The 22,734-nt window shown below is 39.6% G+C and overlaps 1 protein-coding gene across 3 annotated transcripts in view; it reads right to left on the minus strand.

The window, feature by feature from the left end:
• PPARG (peroxisome proliferator activated receptor gamma) overlaps nt 1–22,734 on the minus strand; it is a 129,426-nt gene that overhangs the window by 13,677 nt on the left and 93,015 nt on the right. For all 3 annotated transcript variants that reach the window (XM_045812298.2, XM_045812299.2, XM_045812297.2), the window contains 2 exons: nt 12,946–13,145; nt 3,029–3,479 (listed from right to left, as the gene is read on the minus strand). In XM_045812298.2, the coding sequence (XP_045668254.1) occupies nt 3,029–3,479; nt 12,946–13,145 (651 nt within the window). The remainder of the gene's footprint in view (nt 1–3,028; nt 3,480–12,945; nt 13,146–22,734) is intronic.

Here is a 22,734-nt window from a genome sequence, read left to right on the forward strand (position 1 = left end):
ATTCACAGGGTTTTCTTCTCATTATAACCACAGGTATAAAACTTTGATAATCTATGGCTGGCTGCTACCCTCAGATTTCTTTCACTGTTGTGAGGATCAGTAAGATCTGGATATTGGCTACTGTTAAAGCGGTCTGTATGAGACCAAAAGGAACTCATTTCTACAGCATCTATATTTAAAATGTACCATTTTTAATTTTTATAATTAAAAACCAAAGCCTGCAATATCTGTTAAATTGAATCAAACTATGCACTATTATTTTTTGACCAATTAATGAAAAGTTTAAAGCCTAATAAATCGTTGGTTTTTATATAATCTTGCTTGTGAGTTATAGGCTGTAATGGCTTTTTTCCTAGATGAAAACACCCAGTTGTCTCACGTGCCCTCAAACAGCATTGCTCACTGGCGCCTGGGTGGCTCAGTCGGTTAAGTGGCCAACTCCTGATTTCACCTTAGGTCATGATCTCAGGGTCCTGTGATAGAGCCCCACATAGGGCTCTGTGCTCAGTGGGGAGCCTGTTTGAGGATTCTCTCTCTCCCTCTGCCCCTCCCCCTGCTTGCACATGCTCTCTCTGTAAAATAAATAAATAAATCTTAAAAACAAAACAAAACAAAACAAAAAAACCCAAAACAAAAAACCAACATTGCTGGAGTTCAAAAAGTCCAGAGTTATCATGACTGTTTCTTGTGTTAACCTTCCCTGGCTAGCAATTAATCTTCTCTGAATAGCTTATTTCAAGTGCCTTCCTTAGTATATCTATGGTGGGAATACAAACTGGTATAAATGTTGTGGAGAACAATCTGGCAATGATGTAACAAAAGACTTAAAAATATTTATCGCCATCTATCCAGCAATTCCACTTCTGGTAATTCTGAATGAGAAAATAATTTGGAATTTGAACAGAAATTTACACTTAAATATGTTCATTAAAACACAAATTTAGAACACATTTTCAATAATTTCCTTAAAAATTTTTCTATATTCTCCTCTAGAGGTTTTTTGTAATAAGTCAGCAACCATAAATAAGGAGATAATTCAGTATGTAATGGTCCTTTAAAAAATGAATATTTTACAGTCATTAAAATGGTAGTGTGTATACAGAGATATGTTAGCACGTGCATAGAGACTATTCAGAAGGAGAAATAGGACTTCATTAACCTTATTTTATTCTGAGGACAGAGATCTTTAATTTTTTACTTACACTTTTCTGTACTCTTTGAATTATGAAATGACCATGTATTACTTTTATTTTCAAAAATTAATGAAAAATATTAACAACGAATATGTAATGACATGGGGAAAATGATTAAGTGAGAAAAGGAATATAAACACAGAATCTAGAGTATGCTCGGGAAAAATCTTAGAAATACATCAAATGTTAATAATTCTATTTCTATTCTTTATTCAAGAATGTGCCTCAAAATATTAGCTAAGCAATAACAACTTGTTTTCTCATCTGGTTTTTCAAAATTTAAGCCTTTTCTCCTAATGAACCTCAAATAAACTAGAACCTCATTCTTCTTTGCTGAATTAATCACGGATCCCAGAGGATCAAGGGTTGATCTGTTTAAGTAGATTCAATCAAGATATTAAAACATGCTGGACAGGTTTTGTTACATTAAACCTAACCCCCAAAACGTCATTTTTAAATGAGTTACAACATGACGCTGCCCCAGAGGCTGCAGCGTTAACCCGTGTGCCCAAGCGTCAACTACTGCACCCAGGTCACCTCAAGGGCAGGACTGCTGCAGACCCTGGAGCCAGACTGCCTGAGTTCATCATCCTGGCTCCCCATCTGTGTTCGCTGGGTAGCCCCGGGCAAGTGACTGAACCTTTCAGTGCTCTGGTTTCCTCGTCTGCAAAATGGTGCTGACCTCACTGGGCTGGAGAATTAAGTGAACGTGTACTATGTGCTTAGAATACCGCCTACGACACAATAGGTACTTAAGTGTTTGCCATCATTATTATTATTACTAATACATGATACGCACCTGATTTAAGAACCATTCTGCTCTCAAGTAATTGGACAACAAAGGACAGAGTGCACCGTGTTCTTTACGATATCTTGTAGAGTTAGACACCGCTTACATCTACAGGACCACCATCCCTCCCCACGTCCGCTTTGCCAACAGAGGATATTCTGTCGAATACACACAGAAAGCTCACCTGAAGTCCATTTTAGCAATGAAAACTCATTGCTTAAAAACAATTCTTATAAAGAGAGATGACAGTAAAACTTTCTTCTACATAAGCCGGAAAAGTGTGGAGAAGCCAATGAAAGTAGCATTTAGTTTAAACGTGGCTTTTAGAGTCGGTTAGTTAGACCATGTGCCTGCAAGGCCAAAAATACAATGAACTGCTCAATAACTCAATTGATTTCTCTGCTCTGTGCTCTTTGGTTCAGACTGTGTTCTTAATCATAGCCAACCACCTCCCAAAGGTAATTTAAGGGAAGCCCATCAAAGAAATCTACCTGAGAGAATAGGCAGAAGTCAGTAGATAAATATTCCTTGATTCCTGCTATTAGGAAAGCAATTCAAAGTAATATCTTCCTGCTGGTAGGGCAGGAACTTTCTCTATGCTTTTTCTATGGCAAGTGAACACTGACTTAAGCAAAGTTGTACATGTCATTACTTAAATGAAATGAAGATTAGATTGGCCTGAAAGGAAGGGAAAGAAAGTTAGAAGGGAAGGCAAAAGATAGGGAAAAAGAAAATAAAAAAAAAAAAAAAAAGGAGAAGAGGGCATTTGTTTTTCATGTTTGGATTTGGCTGGAAAAAATATTATGACGGATAAAAGAAAAAAAGCCTGGGTTGCCCACAGCCTTCCAACAGCAAATCTATGATATTCTTTCCTGGGATTTTACCTGTGTAGTGATGTTCTCCTGGCGTCACGCCACTCGAATTTTCTATAGGAAAGTGCATTAAGTACAGAGAAAAGGACTAACATGAAGAAAAGTCAAAATTCTTCCAGCCATCTCACCACCATCCCACCCTCTTTCACAGAAGATCAGAAGATGGATCTTACCTCCACTGAGAATAATGACGGCTATAAATATTGCCAAGTCGCTGTCATCTAATTCTAGTGCATTGAACTTCACAGCAAACTCAAACTTGGGCTCCATAAAGTCACCAAAGGGCTTTCTCAGGCTCTTTAGAAACTCCCTTGTCATGAATCCTTGGCCCTCTGATATGAGAACCCCATCTTTATTCATCAAGGAGGCCAGCATCGTGTAAATGATCTCATGGACACCATATTTTAGGAGAGTTACTTGGTCATTCAAGTCAAGGTTTACAAAGCCAGGGATACTTTTGGCATACTCTGTGATCTCCTGAACAGCTTCCACTGAGCGGAACTGACACCCCTGAAAGATGCGAATGGCCACCTCTTTGCTCTGCTCCTGCAAGGGGGTGATGTGTTTGAACTTGATTTTATCTTCTCCCATCATTAAGGAATTCATGTCATAGATAACAAATGGCTGCAAAAAAAAAAGGGGGGGGGGAAAGAGGCTGAGTTGGAGATTTCTAATTCAGGGTGAATGAATACCATTCCAGATTACACACATTTGCTTTGCTAACTGAAATCTTGAAGGTCAAAAATATGTAATGAGAAAATACTCTGATCTCCTGATTATTCCTTCTAATTGTCTTCTGGGACCAAACATATTTTACCAAGCTTGGTCCTCTTTTCTTTCAACTTCTACTGCAGCACTTTACCTACGACTGGCTAATAGTTCCAGTTTGGGTTGTCTGGAGAGTCTTTGTTGCTGACTTGTAAAATCATACAAAATCTGTTGTTTATCTTGGCTTTTAAGAGAATGTGTTTTTAACCTTCTTTCAAAAAAAAAAATCATTTTGAACACACCCACTCGAACATAAAGTAATCTTGCAGTTTTAGATTAAATCTACTCAGATCTCAAATGAAACACAGTGTGCATGTAAAATATACTTAACTATAAAAAAATCAGTTTGAAAGCAGACGAGAAATATTGAGCCAAGAAAATGTCTATTTCTTTTCTTAATGCTCTGGAAGCAATCTGTTTCAGAAAAAGCCAGATGTTGAAAGCCTGTGGGTAAGCACTGCATAAAGTGGCAAAATTAAAAAAGGGTTTTGAACTTATTTTTCAAATATCTGTCCTTAAGGGTCAAATAATCAATAGAACACATGCATCAGTTACTCAAATCTGCAATAGGCTGCCTTCAAAAGTAAGTTGTTAGTCATTAAGTGATCTCTCTCTTTCGTTTCTTTGTATAGAACTGACCAAAGGGTTGTGGTCATTGTGAAATTCTCCAGGCTACTCTGATTGAGAAGGGGCAGCATTTTTTTTTAATAATAATATTTTTTTTATTATATTATGTTAGTCACCATACAGTACATCCCTGGTTTTTTTTTTTTTAAATGATTTTTTATTATATTGTGTTAGTCACCATACAGTACATCCCCAGATTCCGACATCCCTGGTTTTTGATGTAAAGTTCGATGATTCATTAGTTGCATATAACACCCAGTGCACCATGCAATACGTGCCCTCCTTACTACCCATCACCAGCCTATCCCATTCCCCCACCCCCTCCCCTCTGAAGCCCTCAGTTTGTTTCTCAGAGTCCATAGCATTTTATATACAGTGGATATACTGAACTATAGAAGTTAACCCCCTGCTCCTATTCAAATAAGTGTATACCCCAAAGCACTGGAATAAGAGTTGAAGCCATCTGCACTCTAGCTGTGGCTCTATGGTTAAGTATGTGACTTTAGGAAAGTCATTTATGTTTCCTAGGCTCAAATTTCTCAACTGAGGGGAATGGACTACATTGGATGTTTCCATCTCTTCCCTCGAAGATATTCTAGTTGCATTTCTCAGAAGCTGTGTATGCATGTGTGTGTGGTGTACATGTGGGTATGTGTGGGCAGAGATGCTGAGAATTCCCTCCCGCTGGGCAAGAGGAAGCAGCATAATGAGTGGCAGCAGTAAGCACCTTCGAGACCCACTGGTTTGGAGATTCTAACTGTGAATCCCTATGCAAGTCTATGATTTTCACCAACCTAGTAAGTCTAGTCTACACTGAAGAAATAACACTAATACTAAGGACTCTTAGATGTTGAGTAGATTTCCAAACCTGCATGTTATTTCAACACCATTCACTGGAATTATTCCAGAAATTCTTACTTTTTCTAACCAAAAAGTTCACTTCAATTGTATTGGTTAGCCAACCCCAAAGGAGGGCAGATGTGGGGACCCAAGAGTAAGTTTGCTTGGTGGCTCTGATGAATTCTTCATGTAAATTAGGAACAAATAATGCTTACTATGTTTTTTGGACATTCTGCTTGTTTTCTTCTTTTTTTCTACTTTAGGATTGGTATTATTAACGAGAGAGGGAAAAAAAGAGCAGATAATCAGTCACATCAGTTAAAATGTGCTGAGTTTCCCCAGAATGTCAGATTCTAATCATGAGAAAGACTTGCTTTTATAGAACCTACAGAAAATGTGGTTTCTATCCTCTAGGAGTTCTACAGCATAACTTCTGTCAATGAAACACTGGCTGTCTTTACTGCCATGAGAATCTGATGGTATCGATACCATAGAGGTAGCTGTACAGACCTAAGTACAAAAGCATGACTATAAATCATCCCCTCTTCACATATGGAAAGACTGCACCCAGAGCTGCCCACTTCAACTCCTGGACAAGCTCCTGCTCAACCATTTGGCTTGTTGGCACAGAACGTATGCATGAAATTCTTTCACCTCCATGTAAGCAATTTATCTGGAACTATGCCCTGATAAATCACCCTGTGACTCTTCCCCTTGACTTCCCCTGTCCCCTCATATAAAGCCCCAGGTTCCTGTTTTTGAAACTCTGTGATAGTTGAACATAGGGCACAAAATCCTGCTAATTTTCTCTCCCAATTTAACAACAATGTGACTTTAACCCCTTGGCAATCGATGTTGGTCAGGATTTCCTGGCAGTAAGCACTCAAGGACAGAGAAAGGAATCAGCAGCCCCCACCATCATGCCAAACCATTCCAGTTTTGTTTTTTTTTTTTTTTTTAAATCCCTTCAGCATTTTTGAAAAAGTGGTTAACTGGTAAAGAATTCTGGGTATTGACATGCAAATGAATACCAAGTGGATTTTTTTCTTTTTCCAAGATTATGCTGTTTTCCTTGCATTTTTAAAAGTCTGCTTAGGTACTTTTCAGCCTGGGTGTAAATCTGTCAATCTGCAAAAGTGATGACCAGACACAATCTGCCTGGAGATCTGCCTTTCTTTGCCACCAATTCACCGATTCTTAGGTTGCCAACACTCAACTCACGCATTTCGCACTGGGACCTTCTTCCCCTGAAACAGGGAAAAAGATAGTGATTTGCCTGATTTACAGAATGCTGACCTGTTAAAACCAAGTGGAATTTGGCCTGTGCGATTTACCTTCGATAATTAACTTAATGGTAAAATATTCTACAGAAAATGAACTTCACTTCCACATTGCTGTATTTTCTACAAATCAAAGGGAAGCCTTCCATGTTCTATGAGCTTGTATGGTCTCATCTGACGATCTGCCATTATGAGGGCAGCCACACCATCCTCAAATATGGTCTTAATGATTTTACACTTCTAGTTTGGAGCTAACGATGTATTTATCTTCAGACACTGTATCAAACAAGCCTTTCTTCTTAACAGGAAAGAACATTTAAATACATCTGGCACTCTCCAGGGATAAATCCGGGTTTTGCAGGCCTGAAATGCACACAATCATTGGGTACACCTATGACGATTGCTGGGTTCAATAGTACAACTTATGAGAGCAAAACCACTCAGACCCTTCCCAGAGCACTGGAAGGGGCTCCGTGCAAGGGAGGAGCCCTGACACTTAAGCTTCATTCACTTCATGGAGAGTCTGCCTCTGGCTATTATGATACTTGTACTTCTCATATGCTGGACAGACCAGAAAAAGGTGAGACTGACATGAAGAAAATTGCACTTCAACACAATGTTTTTCTTGGGAAGCAAAAACAGTCTCTGTAAGAGGAAATTAGTTTTCTTTGGAGAGATACATCAAATGTAATTAATTTTGATATATTTTGATTTTCAAAAATGGCTCCACATATCAAAGCCAGGATGGGATTAAAGGTACCGTTTTATACAGATTATTAAGTTTAGTTACAGGCCTCTTGCATGCCTCTAATGTATAACACAATGATGTGGGGGGGGAAGCTGGCTTAATAATGAAAACACAGTAGAGTAATAAAAGTTGACTTTTTTGACTGGAGAAACAGAACAACAGTGTTCCTTAGTAATCCGTAACACCAGCATTTTAATATATAAGTTATGAAAGGGATTATGCACGCTTTAAGTTTGCTGCTCTTTTTGAATAATAAAATAACAAGCTAAAGGAGATAAATGGGAAAGTCAACTAATAAAGCACAGATTGTCCCGATGATTGTTTCAATTTGGGACTGGAATTAGCGTAACAGACAACTCTGCCCCCTCATGGGCCATCCCTTGGTAACCCCGTCACCGTTAAAATGGGCCTGAAAAAACTGTGTGCCTCCTCTCACAGAGCTCTCCTGATATCCTTAGTTTTCATGACAGATTAGAGCAAAGGCTCAAGGAAGAGAAACTGAATTCTCCAGGCCTATCTTCTTCATTTTGTTTCCTTCTTCCTTTTTTCTACTTCTGACTGGCTTTCATCCTTGTAGAGATACATGGTTCTCCCGGATTCACTGTAGCGGGTGACTGGTAATCAAAATGCACTGGTTAGGTTTCTTCAACTTCTGTTTTTGCCCATTTCTATTTTCTTCTTGCTGAGAACCACGGGATTTATAGAACCAAAGGGGTCTTCAAAAATCATCTACACCATCATTCTCTGATGAGGTATGAATACACTGAGCGGAGCCAAGAGACTTTCCAAAGTCAAGTAACAATTTACAGCAAACCCTGAACTGGAGGCTAGATCTCCTGGCTCATGACTAGTTCTCTTCCCTTCCCATTGCTTTCTACATGACTTCCCCACTTTGCCTTCTTTCAATAAAATGACTGTCCTGGGAGAAATTTCAGCTTTTAAACTGAAGTTCTTCCATGGTGGGGTCTTGGAGGCAGTGCCTTTTGAGCTATTATTTCCTAGAAGTGCTAGTTAAGTGCTGGATGTGAAGTGAAGCTCGAACAATCTCTCAAATGTAATTCTGTTCTCCCGCATGGTTTAGAGATTTAAGACAAATAAAAACTTAATGGGAAGAATTATTCACACTCTAATGAACTAGCACATAACCACAGCCCTAAAAAAACCATCTATTGCCAGCCAAAGTGTTACTCGGGTACTGGTCAACCAAATCTAATCATTACAACCACCGCAAAAAAATCCACATGCTTTTCTTCATTCTACCTTTTTAATTTATTGTCTGAAAGAACACTACTGGTTCAGATCTGCTATATCTTTGGCTATTCCAGATAGTCCTGGCAATAAAGGAATTTATTTTATTCACATTAATATCTGGATTAATGATCCCAGGAGCCCAGCCATCCAAACAAATCAGCATTACTAGCTTGCTCTTTCTTTATACTGGGGCTCCTAAGTCTCTCTTCTCTGACGGTTTGTCTGGTATCTTTCTTCTCAAGGGGAGCAAATTCCAAGTCACTCAGGTTTTTCCATAGATGAAGGGGAAAGAAACCACACTTTGTTCAGCTCTAAGTGTAGGACAGGAAAGAACAGATACCTTTCCAATAGCTTTGAGAGGGACTAGGTTTGACGGCCACTGTAAATTTTAGAATGGGAACGTTTGAATGTGTACCGAACTGTTTTCACAAAAGTTTACGTTTCCATGTTGGTTTTATTATTTGGTAGTTTCATATTTCACATGCTATTTAGAAAAACCATTTTTATGATGGCACCAGTTTGCTCTCGTAATTATAGAAACAGCGATTCCACATGTACCCATCAGAAGCGATGTGATGCTTTGGGACCCAAAGTCCAACACAGCACAAATAACAAGTTTTACTCCTTATTTACAGGTAGAGTGCAGCCAGGGCCTCACATCGCTCAGATATGGGATGAAAAGTTGGCAGGCGCACCAAGGGTTTTTCTATTTATTGTTTTATGACAAACCGTGGCACTGAGAATGGTTTTTGAAAACCACTCTCTGTTTATTTTCATCAACAAACGTGGGATCATGTGATAGTGATACCCCCAGTGTGTTCATCACATCAGGGTAATAGTCAAACATCGGGAACTTCCAAAGTCCATTCAGTTCTCAAATTGTCATCATCAAACACAGCACCCTGGTGCCAGATTCATGGTTTTCAGAGTTCAGCAGGATCTCTTAAAGAAGGTGCTGGGCTGCTACAACCCACGGAAAGGGAAAGAGATGGTGGGGCAGAGTCAGTGCCGCTCCCCTTTGAGGGTGGCTGAAAGGCTTGCTGCTAGTGAACCCTCTTCTCCGGTTAACTCTATCCAGTGATTCCATATCCCATCTAGCCCTGAGCCTAAAACTCCCAAGCATTATTCTTTCAGGCAAGGCAGTGAAAAGTAGGGGCATCATATCCTGGAGAGATGATGTCAAAGCTAAAAAGACAGGAGGGAAGCAGAAGCATTTATCTGCTCATTTATCTGTTTTGAAAGGTGCAAGTGGCACCCGGAAATAAGATACAGGAGACGGAAGTTTAGTTGAGAAGGGAGAAGCCCTGCTTGGCCTGGAGGCAAATGATGGTACAGGTCCCGAGAGGAGAGATTAGCAGGTATCCCCAAATGAGACAGAATCAGCAATGGTTAAATGGAGCCGTAAGATAAATGTAAAGAATGGCCTCTTCAATAAAGTCGTTTCCTTTTCCAAAGATCTTGGGTAACTGGCCATCCATCCTTTATGCTGAGCAGCCTCCCCCCAGGCTTGGCCTAACCAACACGATGACATCAATCTCAAGCAGGGTCCATAATGAGACCCACGCTGTCCTACTGCACCAGCCATGGCCACTTTTCCATATCCCCCACCCTCTCGAGAGTCCATACTTCAGCACGACCTGGCCTATCAATGCAAATCTTAACTTTCATAAGTCTTGGCCAAGAGATAACATAACACCCCTGAGAGAGATGCTATCAAATAAATAACATGACCATGTCCGATAAAGAACAAATCTCTAGTCTCATTGGAAATCACATTTTGGATTTTGTTTTTTCCTTCTCCCGTATTCTCTCTGAACTATTTCTTTCCACTAGTGCTTAATTTGATTTTGCAAGATAAGGAGAAAAGAGAGAGCCAAACAATTCTATTTCGGTTTTTGTGTAATCAGGGAATGGATTATTTTAATTTGGCCCAGTCTCTCTTTCCTTTCCAGACCCTAACAAGAGGCAATTCTGCCTCTATCCAGACCATTAATGATGTCCAGGTTGGTGAGCAAATATTGGGTTAGTTAGAGGCTCTCTGTTCAAAGTCCAGAATTTCAAAGGGGCATAGGCAACAGTTTTTAATTCAATTAAACCAATACATTCTGAGTAACTATTACGGGCAAAGCACCGTCTTAGTTACTGTAGGGGAAAACATGACAAGCATTTGGCCTCTGAACTTGAGAAGCCTATAATCAAGCATTTTGCAGCCCTTTCTCTTAAAATACCTTAATACCTATTTATCCCATAAAGAGCCTACAATTATCTTATTTTTAACTCAAAGATTTTGAGCCAAATTGCCAATTGGCGTGAGGTTTTAGAGTGATTTACAGTGGACTGGGCTCTCTGCCCTTCAATGACACATAAGAGAATATACCGGTCACTGGTAGTGTACATTTAAATTCTTGACTACTGGGGAAAAAATTTTTTTTAATGCCTTCCTCCTATCTTCCAGGTACTATTAAATTGATAGGATTTCCAGCACGGATTGCGGGTCTGGATCGGGAGATAAAGGGAAGGTGAGAAAGCAGTTCCTGGAAACTAAATGGCCCAAAGCAAAACTGTGGAGTAAACAGTTTGCATTCGGACTCTTTCCCTGTGATCGTTCCCTTCCCAGATCTGGGCCTCCCAGCCTCCAGGTCCCTATCCCACACTGGCTCTCAGCAAGCTGGGGCAATCTGCCTTCAGCTCTTAACCCCTTTTAGCCAGGCCAGTAGCGGTCCTTTTCTTTCTCTCCCTCCAAATAAACATGGTTGATTTTTCCATATTCACATCAGCTACACAGAGGTCTTTGTTTGCTTTTGTTTTGCTGTGCCGCGATTTTTTGGGGGCATTTAATGAATACACAGACTCAGCTTTACTAGGACCCAGATTAGGACCTGTAGGACTAGGACCTGTAGTCCTGCCCCTATGGAAGATAGTTGTCCTAGATGCTAAAATTTGGGAAGAACAAAAGAGCAAAAGACAAAAATTTCCTGGCTGTGAATATATTAGGATAGCAGAACAAGGTAGAAGATTCCTGCCATTCTAAAAATCGGTAAAAATAAATCATAACGCAGCATGTTTTCCCAGGGTGAAGCTTTCCTAGTGCATCTGTCCACCTGGCTCATTGCAAGCCAACGGGAAGACGAGCTTCCAGGAGGGAGTATCACGCTCAGAATACACTTGAGGTAGAAGTTAGTAGGCATGCATCACAGGTTTCTTCTGCAAGCTAACTGTGTGATCTCAGGGCAAAATGTTTAACCCCCTGTACATTAGTCTCCTCATCTTTAAAAACAGGATAATAACAGCAGTTGTCAGATGGCTGTGTGTCTTGAACATAATGGAAATGTAAGATTTTTTGAAATTGTGAAGAATTGGATACGTGTAGAATGCTGTTCAGGTATCAGTGACCTCTTGGCAGTCAGAAAACTCATTGTCCTTCATGGCATTTGGCTCCTTACACAGCAATATCTCAGTTTTCTTTTTCTCTTAGTTGACACTACTCTAATGGTTTATAGCTAAAAGGAAAAAAAAATCACATCTTGAGATCATCGTCAAAATACATTAAAGGCTAATGATATTTTCCCTCAAATATATAATGGAGTGGGAACAAAGCTACACATATCTATAAAGTAATTGCATGCCTCTCCTGGAGGTGTTCATTTGAAAATAAATGATAGCACTAAAGGACTTGCAAGGGCTGGGACAGTGTCTTCTGAATGTGTTCTGTGCTTCTTTCAACCCTAGGAACATGCTACACACAGTACCATCAAGGTCAGACCTCTGCCTGTGAAAACAGGGACACAGATGTGACCCAGGTCACACTGCAAGCAGACCGCAGAACTGAAACTCGAATTCAGGTGTAGTTGTGTCTTGTTTTAATGGGATTTCTTGTTGCTTTCTCAGCTTTCTATCCAGAAAGCGTTCTGCTTTGGAACATCTGACTTAGTAGCAATTATAATCTATTCTGGGTTTTCTAAACTGTCATCGATGAGCCTGCAGATGTTTGAGAATCTACAGGAGTAGCCCACGCAGCTTAGAGCCTCACAGAAGATACAATTCACATACGTAATAAAAGGACAGAGCCTCCAGTTGCCCAGGAGCCATCAATAGAGCTGCAAGGAAAGAAAGGTAATGTACTGTCTAGATGTATTTTTAGGCCCCATGTGGAACTTCATAAGTAACTCCAGCAGTTCTCCTGAACTGTAAAATAATGGGACCGGATACCTTTTCCAAAGCTAGGTCAGGACCCTCTCGGAGACAAGCAGGGCTGCTGCATGTAGTTGTGGTCAATTATCCTGAGGTCAAGAAAAGAGGTGGATCCCGAAGGAAGGCAGCAGGAAGGGGGGGCCTTTAGACTATTCTCACAGAATTTATTAGGAGAACTTGAAGGACTTATGCCCTTTTCAAAATAAGATTTACTTATCCTATCTGAAAACATTTCCTTTCTGTGTTTCAGTCTGCAACATGTAACAGCTGAACACAACTCTGCAGGTGTGTGTAACAGGGTGAATGATTTCCCCGCAGACAAAACAACAACAACAACAACAACAAACCCAGCCACCCCAAATGAAGACAGCAGAAGAGAACTAACTGATTTGTCCGTTGTCTTTCCTGTCAAGATCGCCCTCGCCTTTGCTTTGGTCAGCGGGAAGGACTTTATGTATGAGTCATACAAATGTTTTGCCAGGGCCCGGAGATCAGCCGACTCTGGGTTCAGCTGGTCGATATCGCTGGAGATCTCCGCCAACAGCTTCTCCTTCTCGGCCTGCGGCATCCGCCCAAACCTGATGGCTACAGAGGGAAAGAAATGACAAGGACACATCACTGAATCACTGCCACTGTCTCCCAGGCCTAGGACCCACACAGTAAAAGCCCCTCCTCCCCTCCACCAAGCTTAAGGCCTGATTTTTCTACTCCATCTTCACTCATGTTTTTGTCACGACAATAACGCAGGCTGTCAGTAAAAATTAAATGGTTCACTTCTTTAATTGAAAAATATTAATGCATGATCTTGCCGGGAAGGTGAAAGAATCTAAGAGCTCAGCAAAGAGAGAAAAGTGTATTTACTAACAGGTAAAATAGGTGAGGGCCAGCTTCTACTCATCCCTCAAGACCCAATTCAAGTGTCACCTGATTTGGGAGGCTTTCCTTGACTTTTTCAAGCAGAATTTATTATTCATTTGCCTGTACTCCAACAGCCCTTGGTACTTTCTTCAATGACAGCAATTTCAAACTGTACTTTTTCTTTTACATGTCTATTAATCTCACTACAGAACAATATCCTGAAGGCCAGGGACAACGTCTTATTCATTTTTCCATCCCCAGCACCTGACGTAAGGTCAGGACATAAAAGGATCAACATATTTCACAAATTAAAGGAAGGAACTGTGCAGAATTCAAAGTTGTACAGATAGAGGCTTGTTCTAAGTCTGTATGATCTATTTTGTCCCTGTTATAAAGAAATATGGATGGTGCTTTCTTTCATGTTATTAGACCAGAGAGTACTTTTACATTTAGTAGAGAGAAGCCATAGTCGTTCCCCTGACTCTCCAGGATTACCACTTAATGATGTTTGTCAAAAAGACCATTTCCTTACTTAACATTTGGCTTCCTGTGGGGTGAGGAAGTGTAAAGAAGAAGAAAACTAAAGAAAGAAAGGCAAAGTGGAACATTTAAGAGAAGGCCTAGGTTGGGGGAAAACCATCTGTTTGTACCTCTTTTGACTAAGAGGTTCTTCCCCCTCCTCATACCAATGTGACCTGCAAAATATTTTGTTTCTTTCCCTTTTAGAGATTTATTAATTTACTTAAGAAAGAGAGAGTGCGTGTGCACAAGTGTGAGTGCAGGGAGGAGGGGCAGAGAGGGAGAGAGGGAAACTAAGTAGACTTCCCCCTGAGCACGGAGCCTGATGCAGGGCTCCATCTCATGACCCTGAGATCACAACCTGAGCCGAAACCAAGAGTAGGACACTTAACCGACTATGACACCCAGGCGTACAAAATACGATTTTGAATAATGCCACTTCTGGGCCATGCTTTGGACTATCTGTATTTTCCCATAATAAGGACCACAGTCAATACTACCCTGTGTGTAGCTCGACTCTTACCCTCCCCATGTGGTAGCACAGTGGTGTGTTTTTATGACGGTCTCTTTCACTACACCGTAGCTCCTTGAGGGCAGAGTCCATCATACTCATTTATATCTCTAGCATTTGGTGCTCCATCAATGGTTGCTGAATGCAGAATGAATAAATGGATGGTTTCTTGCTATATGTTTTTGCTATATGTAATATATAATGCTAAAGGTAGCATTCTACCATCAGACACTAAAGCACATAAACACATTTCCATCTGAATATTTGGTGAATTCCATTTTCATTTGGCTAGAGGAGAGACTGCTGTGCACGCCTGAGCCCCAACTTCATAAATACATTTCACATGACCCTAAATAAGCCTTATCACTAACTAATACAACTATTGCGTTTGTGGGGGCCTCCTAGAGACCTCTGAGTTAGAGGGGAAGAGAATCTCAGTTAAGATGCCTTTAAGTTAAATTAGCCTATATCCATTTGGTAAATATATCTTCTGCCCATGACCTCTTCAAATGGAAATCTTTAAACAATTACCATTTTTTGGTCAAAAATCTTGTCTCTCTACTCACTCTTCCCCATTCTCTTAGGCATAGGCAATGAATGGTTGCTCACATTCTTATCTCAGTCCCCCACCCCTCTGCCCCAGATTTGTTTAGGTCCCTCAGGATATGATCTCATTACTCATTGTATTCTCTTTCACAGCACTGATCACAGTAACTATCTACAGTGTTCTCTTGTCTCCCTTATGTAATCTGCACGAAGGCAGGAATCTCGCTCAGGATCCTATCCTCAGCACTTAGTATAACGTCCAGCACATGTTAAATCTTTTGTATAATACATGTTGAAATAAAACAGAAAACAACAACAACAACAACCACCTGAGAACCAGATAGCAGATTCCTTTCGAAATCCTTCTCTGTGAAGCTGGTCCAATCATTTGTTTCCCTGTACTGTGTTTATTTCCTGTGCTTCAGCAGTTCTCGGTTGAGAAGTAAGGAGGAGACGGGAGGCAGGGCACATTAGAATTACTTGATAACTTCTAAAATTATGTATCTTCCGTAGGAAATGTTGATATGCCATCCCTACTCCCAAGAGGAGTGTATCAAAAACCTGGGGTTTGGGACAGTTTAGGAAACCTTCCTAAACGATGGGCTCCTGTTGCATGAATATATTAGCTCGGGTAGGACTGTACTTCTATATTGTCATTTTGCTAGAATCTATGAGTACCAGGTTTTCTCATTATGACCCTGGGGGCAACAAAATACATATGGTAGGTATACAATAAATGCTTGGTGAATTAAACTCCAAAGTATCAGGTTAATAACAGAAAATGAGACTGTATATACCCGGGGAAGTTTGGGAAAGTGATCATAAAAAAAAGTATTATGAATTTGGCATATTGAAGGGAATTATGGCATCTTGAAGGGAGAAGAAATTGTGGTGTAAAGACTGGAGACCACCAACATTCTATACCAAAACAGAGTGGCTAGAATCACCACAATCTATTGCTTTTTATTCAACAGAGTGCACAGTACCATCTCTTCACTCAGTGAGTCATTATTGAATGTCTACTGTGTGCCCAACATTGCTCTAGGCTCTGGTTACATTTTTACAGGTAATAAAGTATAAATATACACTCAAGTTTTTATGTCTAGAAAGCACTTCTTTCCTAAAAGGTAATCCAAAAAGTTAATTTAAAATAAACAGCCAAAGAGGAGTGGGAGGTACAGATTTCCAGTTATGGAATGAGTAAGCCACAGGGATGAAAGGTACCACGTAGAGAATATAGCTAATGGTATAGTAACAGCATTGCATGGTGACAGATGGTAGCTACACTGTGGTGAGCATAGCATGACGTACAGAGACACTGAATCACCATGTTGTGCACCCGAAACTAATGTAATGCTGTGTGTCAACAATATTTCAATTAAAAGAATAATAAAATAAAATTTCTGTTAGGAAAAAATCCAGCCAAACATAGACACTTATTACGTTTGCTAGTCTTGTTTTTCCGTAACCCAATAAAAAATAGCTGAAAATGACTTCTAAAAATCATTTTAGAATTAGGACATATTAAAGTGAAAGCCTTCTGCTACAATCTAAATGTGAATTTTTATAAGTCAAAGTTCCCCCCAAAGGTTAAATCTTATGAACAAATTTTCTGTATCATTAAATGCTCCTGCTGCCTGTTAGATTCAATTAACTATCAGTGAAACTAATCATTTGGTGAGTTTAGCATTTTCAACAAAGGGATTAAAAAAATACATCCCATTTGGTGAAACTAAATTTCCATAAAACATACAGAAATCTGAAGTTGTAGAGAAAATGCCATTTTTTATTTGTATGCATTTTTTAAGGAAGAAAATGCTGATTTTATTTTGTTGCTTTTGAGTCTCGTGTCATAATACCTACCTACCGTATGTGAAATGATGAGATAAAGCACAGAAAGTGTTCAGCAGTGTCTGGCTCATAGTAATGCTTAATAAATGCAGCTTTTATTACTTGCGGATGAAGGAGTCTAGGGCAACCATGGTGGCATGGATACTGTGGACAGCAGACCAGGATGGTAGCCATGGCACACAGACCTAGATTCATTCCCACAGCTAAAGAACAAATCCTGAAAACCTAATCTGTTTATCTCTGTAAATCTCTACCTCTCTGTCTTTTTTTTTTTTAAGATTTTATTTATTTATTCGACAGAGATAGAGACAGCCAGCGAGAGAGGGAACACAAGCAGGGCGAGTGGGAGAGGAAGAAGCAGGCTCATAGCGGAGGAGCCTGATGTGGGGCTCGATCCCAGAATGCCGGGATCACGCCCTGAGCCGAAGGCAGACGCTCAACCGCTGTGCCACCCAGGCGCCCCTCTACCTCTCTGTCTTTAACTTGTTTAAGGAATGGTGTACTAATTCTTGAACCTCAGTTTCCACCCATTGGGTGGAGAATCTAAGAACAAAGAAGAGGAGTAATTCTCCCTTTGGAAATTGCTGTTTCTGGTAAGACTGAAGTTAGAGCTTAGAAAAAGAAGACGAAAGTGCTAGATTGGGGACCAGAAATATAAAGGCTGAGTGTGCCTGTATATACACAAGAATATTTTCCCACATCTTCTACTGCTGCTTAAAACACAGAGGAACGTGCTCCATGTGTTACTATGAGTCACGGAGAGAGAACTTTTGGCCTCTCCGGATGGCAATGAAATTAACAGTGCACTTCAAGTAGTCAGGAAGTCTACTTTCTAGTTTCAGCTCAGTGAAAAACTAGATAGAAGTGGCTTGACTTCTACGGTCTTCAACTACTCTATCTATAAAACGAGGGACTTGGAAAAGAAGACTTCTAAAGTGTCTTTCGTTTAGCTCTAAATTTAGCTATGAAATTCTACAAATCTCGATGATGCATAGTTTTGCAGAACACACAATACTTCTTTTTTTTTTTTTAAAGAAATATTTGTCTAGTCTCTGAGGCCCTGAAGAAAAAAAGACACACGTTTTCTGTTCTATAGACCTAGCAGCTGACATGCAGAGCAACTTCCAAAACACTGTCATTCGGGGTCCTATATCGGATAATTAATCACCTACAGAGAATTCGTATATCTTGGTTTAAAAAAAACTGTCAGTATCAAAATCAGTTATGTAGCCTTCAGGAAGAATAAGTTTGGTAGAGACTCAATTTCTGGTGAAAATACGTTAGCTTACCTTTATATAACACACTTTTACTGAACTGAAGGCAATTCACTATTAGCTTATGACAGATTCAATACTGTGTATTTAGTACTGATTTACTGGATACACAAACGCCAAGCACATGCAGATTTAGATGCCCTGTTCTTTGGATCTGGGTACAGTGCTAAGAAACAATATTTCTTAATGACAATAATGTGTTTTTTAAACACCTACCTAATTGTAGGAGCATTTACAGACAAATGCTTCTTAAGTATAAAGATGAATTAAAGCAATTTTCGAAATTAGAAATTAACAGGAAACAGAAGAATGACTTGAGTCTTACTAAAAGTATTTTTGTCTTTCAACATATAGAGGATGACTTTGCAATCATACTAGACTTCTGACAACTGGTAAGGCTATGTTTCGTGGTCAATTTTAACATGTTTATTTTGCAAAAGCTTTATCATGTAAATAAGACATGTAACACTATTGGTTTTAATAAGGCTGGAGCCAATAAGTTATGTTTTTCTACCTCTCTTTCTCAAGAAAAAAACTTGTGCATTTCGAGGTTTTGCAGGATTTGAGAATCTAATAACTATCATTTTCTAGCTCTGCTACATAAAATAAGGGCGGCCTTAGCACCAATATTATTCAGGGGTAACGTCTTCAAACTATTTGCAGAGGACATTTAAACATTTGTCTAGGTTTCTTCCAAAGCAGAGATGGGCAAAACACCTCTCCCTCACATGACTCAATCTCCGGTTCCCCAAAGTCTTGCCTGGTATCATTTAATTCATTTACAAAACACCTGTTTGATGCAAGACACTGTGCTAGATAGACCGGAATGGGGGACACAGGATGAAAAGCCATATCTAGTAGGGGAGAGCTTACATCACACGGATTATTCTCTCTCATGCACCTCTCTTCACCAGCTCCTTTCCTTCCCCTGAAGCAGAGGTAGAAGATTCTGACCCTAGTTATAACCTCCTCCTTGGGCCATCTTCCCTCCACCACTGAAGTCACTGAAAGAGGAGTCTTCCTTCTCTGCCCGTGTTTGTCACTATTTACATCCCAGCCTACTGCAATCTTGTCTACACCTCATTTAAATTTCTACAACTTTGCTCTTAAAAGTCCCTAATGTTTTTTTCTGACAGCCAGATCTAGGGGCCTCTTTGGAGTTCTCATTTCTGCTTGGGTTCTCCAGCATTCTACCAGCTTTTGCTACTGTTGACCTTCTCCACCCTCTCACTTTAAATTTGTTCTCACCGTGGTTTCTGCTTTTCTGGTTCTCCTATCTTTCTGCCTGTTTTCCAGACCTTCGTAATGGCCCCTCTTCCTTCCCTTCTATTTTGTTGTTCCCACTTCAATCTTCTCTCCAACTCACAAAATGTCCTAATGACTGCTGCCCTCTCCTTCCTGAGATTTGGACCTGAGTTTTCTCTTGTTCCTATATTCCTTTATACGTGGATGCAACTTTAGAAAAGAACTTTTGATTTTCCCCTCTAAACTATCTCCTCTTCCTGTTTCCCTTTCTTGGTTAATTCACCCCATCACCCAACCAGACACCCTGAACAAATTTTGACAGCCTCTCTTTCCCTCAGACACTTGTATTCATTGGTCACGCTCTGATATTTTTTTCAATTTCATTTCTCCTCACTCACCCTTCCCACTGTCTTAATGCATAATATTGCATTTGTCCTCTGTTGAATTTCCCTATTTCTCTCTCCATCCTTTTTTCAGCTGTCAGTAGTTTAGTCTTTGGTAATATCGATCTGATCACTCCTTGCTTTAGAAAGCAGAGTGTGGTTTCATAGGAAAGGTATAAAACACACAGAAGAGGAAGAGGGGGAATTAGAAAGTCTTATGGAAGAAGGAGTTTCAACTGGGCCTTGAATGCCAAGTAGGATTGTGACAGGGAACAAAAAGACATAATAAACAGAGACCCAGAGTTATTCCACCATAGAGCGCTGTGCAGGAACAGCAAAGTACACAGTTTACCTGACGTGTAAGTTGAAAAGGGCAGCAGTGGGAAAAGGAGGTGGAGGCTAGCCTGTAGGCAACCATGAATGCTATGCAGGTCTGAGCACACAGCTGCCATGTGTTGGGATTTTTTTACTTGGTGAAATTTTCTGAAAATTAACATTTGGGTAATTTTCCTTTATATTACAAAGAAGACTAAAGAAAAAAATCTATCACGCTGAAGTTTAAACTTATTTGCCATTCATGCTTTTCTTTTTTACAGGGAAGGAGAGAACTGCCTTAGAAAATGCTGAGTGCCACAAATATCTGTGAAACCCTTTTTCTGGATTTTTATGAAGCTGCTGAGAAATTACTTTTAAAGTTGTCAGCTTTTTTTTTAATAACAGGAAAAAAACCCATGATTTATATAATAGAATGTCCTGATCAGTAAAACTAAGATTTCACTAATTTTTATATTTATGAAAAGTGTCATTTTCATTCAAATCTCAGTGACATAGGGAAAACCTAGCTAAGTGACTCATAAGTAACATAAGTCAATTCTTCTCTACTTCATATTTTTTAAAATGAACAGCCTGCACTTACAATTTTATTACTTAGTTCATACATGAAAAGCAGCTCCAAAAATGAAATATTCAATAGTCAGAATTCTTAATGAATAAATTATCAAAAATAAAGAAGACACATTTAAAAAATATGATTCATGTCAGGGATCTTGACAACAGGACTTTAAAACAAAAATTACACTAAGAAAAAAATATAAAAGTGTGTGTGAGGGCCCATATGACTGAAGAAACGACATTAATCTACGAGGGTATTTTTATCAGGCGTCTGTAGATACCAGCTCCACTAATTCAAAATGAACAAGTAGCAGGTGATGCCGCGACCACCTGGTAAGTCACATGCACCTCTGAGTAGCCCAGGAAGCTGGGTCTTGGTTTCTGCTTTACTTTCATTTGGAGCTTTCCTGGAAAGGTGTCTGGCAGGATATTGAACTGACGGTGCTTAGCATGACTCAGGAAGACAGGGGAGTGATCGCGGGATTGACCCGTGGTCTAGAAACGATGGTATGTCAAATGACCAAGACAACTGCAACACGTGTTTATCCTGACCACTACAGAAAAACAAAAAATACGATCCCAAAGCACATCAGTCCAACACTTGCTTGCTTTTCCTACTCAATGCTGAAAACAGATCTCTGAGAAACAACTGGGTTCCCAGGTGTAAGAATTCTGCAATCTTTCTGTCCTACAATGTTTAGGCTACATGTCACGATCAAGACGAAAGTTCCATCTGAAGAGGGAACAATATGCCGTTAACCGAACATACCACTTATACTTTCTTTAGCCCAGACTGCTTCGGATTTGTACTCTGAGGCTATATCAAATGTGACTATCAAATGTACTGCCTTAAATTGCTGAGCAATTGTTCAGAACGTCCAGAAGACCTGATTCAGGCATATGAATTATATGTTATGGCACCAAAACACCCAGGTGCAAACTTTGAAATTCAGGCAGTTGAGAGATGCCAGATACCTGCCTATGTGAGAAAACGGTGACAATGTCTACAAAATATGGTCCAGTTTGTTGAAAAGTGAAAAACTCAGCGAGGTAGGTTGTTTGAGTTATGTAGAATCATAGAACTTACAAAGTTGAAAGATCTAGCAATCCTTGTTTCCGTGATTTTTCAACAATGTTCCCCAGGGCCCTGAGGGTTCCTTGAAGGTTACCTAGAAGCCTCCTTTAAGGCTGGGAGTGGGTGGCTAATGCATCTGGATGAAACAGAGATCAAAGAGCAGAAACAGCAGTAACAGAGAATGGAGTAAATTTACTTTGGGAGAATGGTCATCTCTTCTTGTGTGTATGGAAAGCATCGAGGTGCTGATTTTGGTATAACACTAGAAGGTTCTTGATAGGTTGGGTGGGTTATTACAGTGAGGTCCTTTCACATAAAACATTAATAAATTAACAAAATAGTTTTAAATAGTTACTACAACCTCCTAGGAAACTTTGTATTTGGAAATGTTTCCTTTCCCAGGATAACAGGCAAAACTACTCAAAACCTCGTTGCTGAGTTTCCCTTCGTGTGCACAGATCAAATGGATCTTTTCTGTGCAGCAAACACATTCTCATAAAAACCTCTTAGAAGGGATTTTCTCAGTCACAGTTGCAAACTTGTAAATGTTGAACTTCATAAGTCTTTGATGCCAGAACATTTAATTCCTTTTTTTTTTTATCTTTCCAAGAGGAACTAACTGAACACTCCCTATCAAGATTGCTCTTCTCTCTAAATAGAATAAATTAATTGTCATATGAAGTCAAATGATGACTTTATTATTAAGTTAATGGGCTTTGATTTTTCTGGGAAGAGAAAATTATACCGTCAATACTACATAGATTGTTTATTTGCCTATAAACAATAAGCAAAGCAAAAGGAGACGTGTTTTATGTGAATGTGTGCAAGCAAGAGTAAATATATGGTATGTGAAGTGACAAATTTTTAAAGGGCAAAAAATAAATACCGTTAAAAACAGAAATGGCATGCTTTTCTAGGCAGTCTTAGTAATAATGATTTCAACGTCAAGATTTCTTCATAAAGATAAAATAAGTTTATTGCAACTTGATTGCATCATCTAAAATACAACCCTTGACTCGAA

Source organism: Ursus americanus, chromosome 14, assembly GCF_024610735.1.
Source record: "Ursus americanus isolate L20-20 chromosome 14, mUrsAme1.1.p, whole genome shotgun sequence".
Lineage (NCBI taxonomy): Eukaryota > Metazoa > Chordata > Mammalia > Carnivora > Ursidae > Ursus > Ursus americanus.